This window comes from Apiospora phragmitis (assembly GCF_038363925.1).
Source record: "Apiospora phragmitis strain CBS 135458 chromosome Unknown utg000005l:1.0-4161743.0:1.0-4166827.0, whole genome shotgun sequence".
In the NCBI taxonomy this organism is placed as follows: domain Eukaryota; kingdom Fungi; phylum Ascomycota; class Sordariomycetes; order Amphisphaeriales; family Apiosporaceae; genus Apiospora; species Apiospora phragmitis.
This window is the reverse complement of record NW_027117403.1, coordinates 496,519-501,295: the sequence shown is the minus strand read 5'-3', so window position 1 is coordinate 501,295 and position 4,777 is coordinate 496,519. Positions and strand designations below refer to the sequence as shown.

At 45.7% G+C, this 4,777-nt stretch overlaps 1 protein-coding gene across 1 annotated transcript; it reads left to right on the top strand.

The window, feature by feature from the left end:
* Positions 1-904: 904 nt before the first annotated feature.
* PG994_004219 (uncharacterized protein) lies at positions 905-1,903 on the top strand (the record flags this gene model as incomplete). Its single annotated transcript, XM_066855628.1, has 1 exon — positions 905-1,903. One exon carries the CDS (start codon positions 905-907, stop codon positions 1,901-1,903), a length of 999 nt encoding a protein of 332 aa, XP_066717795.1.
* Between the last annotated feature and the right edge of the window lie 2,874 nt (positions 1,904-4,777).

Genomic DNA, 4,777 nt, shown 5'->3' with positions numbered 1-4,777 from the left:
AAGAGGCGAAGTGTTTCGGGAATCTTTGGCGACTTTGGTGTGCTGCTGTCTATCTTTCGGTATGGCGATTGCGATATGGCTTTTTTAATAGTGGGTTGCATCTACTCGAGGGGATTTGCATTATGGCGGTCCAATGATGGTAGCTCGATCACATTACACCGCTTGGGCAACAGTGTTTAGGATCAACTATGTACACCACCATTCACACCTACTGCCTCTGATATGCTTAGTCTTTCAAGCAGCGCGCTCACCTGTTTTCTTTCTTGAACGTAGAAGTGAACTTAGCGGCAGGGAATTCTTCCGATTGAATTAGTACGAGATTTGGCAATATGAAGTTAGCTTGCCTAATTAGGAAGTTCTATTCTTTGGTGGCCAATCATACAGTCAAGCGCAAAGCATGGTTCCCGCTTTTTGAAGCCCAAGCTACTCACTCAGGACAAGCCTAGCTGTGTGAGGGCGCTGACTGCTACTTTACAAAATAAGCGCGGTACATTGTAATCATCCGACTCATCACGTAAGGACTGGGAGCACAAAGTACCGCGCTTATCTTGCCAGGTAGCGGTCAGCGCCCAGACAAGAATGGGCCTAACTTTAGTAAGCAGTACTTAAAGCGGAGACTGAACTCAGAATCTACTTATACCCACTATTTGCTGCACTCCTGAAACACCACAGGAATGATGGTACTCGGCTGTTAAGCGCTTATCCCCGTAGAACTGACATAGTATTCGCGTTTCAATGTTAAGCAGAGATACGAAGACGTGGATGAATAATATGGCTTGGTATTGACTGAATATCAACATGTCACATCTCGATTGCATGCATATATATGTGTGTGTGATTAACACAATGAAAGCTCCTTGTGAGAACCATAAAACACTCCTCGTGCCTCTTGCCATTTCTCGCCATGAATTTCCTGCCGGGAATGGGCGAAAATACACCTTCGATTTTACTATGGACGTGTACTTACTATTATCCTGTTCTTGAAAAGATCTTGGACAATCTCAGTGCTACTGAGTCGTCCATACTGCTGGCTGTCATCGGACTGGGACATGGAACTGGAACGATAACAAATTTCAAAAGATACCTAAGTATCTATCGAGATATGCCGGAACTCCATGATTGGTGGCATCTCATGGCCTCAAAAGGACATAGCATATGGCTGGCTAGCAGCGGCTTGGCGACATTAGAGTCGAGGGTAAGGGACCCATTGCAATATTGGAACAAAGGCTACGGGAGAGATGTCATACGACTGTGGCTTTTGGTGAAGGCGTCTGGAGCGGACCAGGAGATGGCCCGCAGAAAGAAGATCGATCCCCTTGCACAGTACGCACTTACAGAGAGCGGGGACATTATTTGGAGTTACACGCCGGAGATGGAAAAACTGAAAAGTAGCGGGAAATTCGTATACGGTAACATTATCCCTATTCCCGGTACCTTCCCGCGCCGGGACGACATTGATGACAGCTGGAGGAAGTCGGATGTTCCTAATGAGAACCGCATTGAGTTCGTTTGCAGCCTTGGTTGGAGAGAACGAATTGGGTTAACCTCGACTCCGATCCCGACCTACGAAATATGTGCGATGGTGCAAGGTCAATGCCATCTTGGCGAAAGGTATTGCGACAGATTAGGGCCTGGTGCCGTACATCTGCCAACAGGACTCAAGCAGGTCGACGTATACATAGTCCCATATATTCAGATTGCGTATGAACCAGGCACGGAGCGCCTCGTAATACCTGGAAAAGTAGAAATGTCACAATATACTCAAGATTTGCGGGCTGGTGCCCGCGATGACGATGTGGTAATCGGAATTAGGGAAAAGAATATGGCAATTTTGATCCAGCTAGGTTGCTGCAACCAAGGCTTCGATTCTAGCGGGTCTTATCAAGTCGTTCGGTACTTTTAGTCGGACACAATCTCTACAGTCGAACTACTAAAATATCGTGTCAAGTTCAAGATCGTTTCACTGCTACCGTGAGAACAGCTAGGGCATTAACCACAACACAAATAATCGACATACATCAGCCAGAAACTCATCTATGTTGTTAGTCGATACTATGCTACTAGATCGACAATATCATAATCCTTCTGATGAGAGCGGTCAAAATAAGATAGCCATCATATAGAAAAGAAAGAGAATGCATGTGATTGACCATATCCCCACTGTGGACAAAGGGCTCTGTCCAGAAACCTGCAGCAAGGCGGATAATCCAAGGCTGCTTGAAGTAGGGAACGACCCGGTAGCTGTGGCGTTCAGATTCTTATCTTGGCTGCCTGCGGTGTTGATCGTAGTCACCGGGTTCGTTCTATTGTTAGGGAGAACTGGCATGGCTGTATTGATAGTGTCTTGGTCCATGAATGGTGATGACCTGGTATCAGGCTGTGATATCGTTTCGGTGAAAACAGAGGATGGCGTGGCGGTAGACGTGTTAAAAACTAAGATTATGTGTTAGACTTCTCGAGATGGGGTCTCGGGAGCGTTATACGTTACAAATATCTGCAGTAATGTTAATCTGCTACAAGTAGCCCAAGGCGGCCCCTTCAACATCGCTTGACGCATATACCGGACCTGTTGCGAGCAGAAGCAGCAGGATTCTTTTCCTTCTGAAGGAAAATTGTTTCATTGGGCACCATGGACTGTGTTTGATGGGTGGAAGTGAGAAACGCTTTGTAAGCAGGGGTTCGGCCAACAGCATATTTATATCAGCAGCACATCCTCTTCATGCTAAAAATAGACCATATCCGCCGTCGCGAAGCTTTTATATTTAGATTAAACCCAAACGCATCACTGCCACTTTTGCAGGAGAGACCCCTCCGGCGCAGCATTGTGACGACTGCCCTGACCATCGGCGAGGTATCTTTGCACTCTGTTGGTGATCGCGTTTAGATGTCTCTAAATCAGTAGCACGCATGCTTTAGGCTACACGGTAACAATAGTTCCCATAGATCCAGCTTTTCTCCCATAATGTGTTGGAGATTTGCTCCACTACTATACGACTCTACCAGACTCCAGGTGTATCTGGAACATTCTCTCCTATCATAAGTCGGTCTATGAAAGACCTCATCAGTTCACTGGCATCAGAGGAAACGTTAGGTACGAAGAAATACACTCCTTCACCCCAGCATAATGTAATGCGCTTGCTGGTCGCGGTGTACGAGCCAGATTTGAATATGCTGAGGACGGGCAGTGTTCACAGTCCATTAGTAGGATACGCAACAGTCGAGTTACGGGCCTGAACGGAGCGAGAAGCTTCGAATTATGGAGTACTACAGAGCCAGATGCGATGGTCACGTGAGGTCTGTACTTCGCGACTGGAGGCGACTGTTGCACGATTTTGGGCATTGGGCAGGTACTTCTACGCTACTTGCTGACATGGTCTTTGTTACGTTAGCTGCAACACAGAGACAAAGAAAACCACCAGTCTCTGATACAGAGGTTTGCAAAATCGGTGTCGCGCGCACGTATACAGGAATTGTTTGGGCACGGGCCATGTTACCCATTTCCGGCGCTGACATTCCCAACGTCGTTACCTAAAGTACCGGCATGGGTCGTCCAGTACTGTACATGATGACAGTCTCTGGCGTCCATTTCTGGAATTAACCTTATCTGAGGCCATTGTTGGTTATAAATGGATTGATTAAATATTAATCTTATATGGGGAAACAGGCAGCCCCGGGTGGCTGGTGGCCTGGAGCCACAACAGTATCGAATCTTGCGAAATCCCAGCATAACTAAGGCCGCGACATAATTCGAGGTGTCGCACGTAAAAGTGGAACTCCACTATATATGTGTGATATAATAGTATGTATACTCAATGCGATAAGGTGACTTAAGAATAATACTTTTATTACGACTGCCCGTTGCGTATCCTTACTTTATTCAGCCTAGGTGGAATAATATTAGTTAAAATATAAAACTATAGATATATAAAAGGTTAAATACAGCTAAGAAATCCCAGCGCTCTGAAGCTTCTCAACGATTCTGGCGTGGCGAGGACTGCCGACCCCGTAGACGATCCGTATACTATACTTAGCACGATTATAGTATCCTTTCCCACTTTCAACTTTGCTTTGCTTTTGAAATAAGTCCCTAAAGTTTTCCAGGGTATTAAGGGTAGGAGGATAGGTTTTTATAATATTGTCTCCTAGCGCTTTCTCGTACCCTTGGAGCGCCCGTTGGTATATGGCCTCGGCCTCGCCTAACCGGCCTTGGTCGGCGTAGAGATTCCCTAGATTGTCGAAAGCCTATACTTTATTATATATATTATTATTTAGTCCTATTTTACTTAGACCGTGATCTATATACTGAAGCAATCGTCGCTATACCCACTAGAACTCTCGTTCTGTCTTACTAAGTACATGCTTTATAACACACCGTATAGCCGCCTTCGCCAGTTCCAGGTTATTTAACGGATTTAGCACATATTATATCCAAGAATATACACACCTATATATATTATATCCACGGGATTGCGCTCCGCATTCTCTCGTTGCTAGGTCTGTATCCACCAGTCCGTAGCTACAGAGCACCCGTATCGTTTTACTAAAGATAATCTCATCTTCCGTTATATCCTTAAGCCATTTCGGGATACCTGACCCTCCTTGGTACAATAGCTTATACCACAGGTCGTCCTTATCGAAGTACGCCCATATACCGAGGAGCTTCGTAACGGCTTAGTCTTGCTTCTAAATACGCGCAAAAGAGATATTCTAAGTCGCGTATATAGTACTATCGTATGCTGGAAAGCTTGGGCTTGCTCGTTATAGCCGTGACCACGAC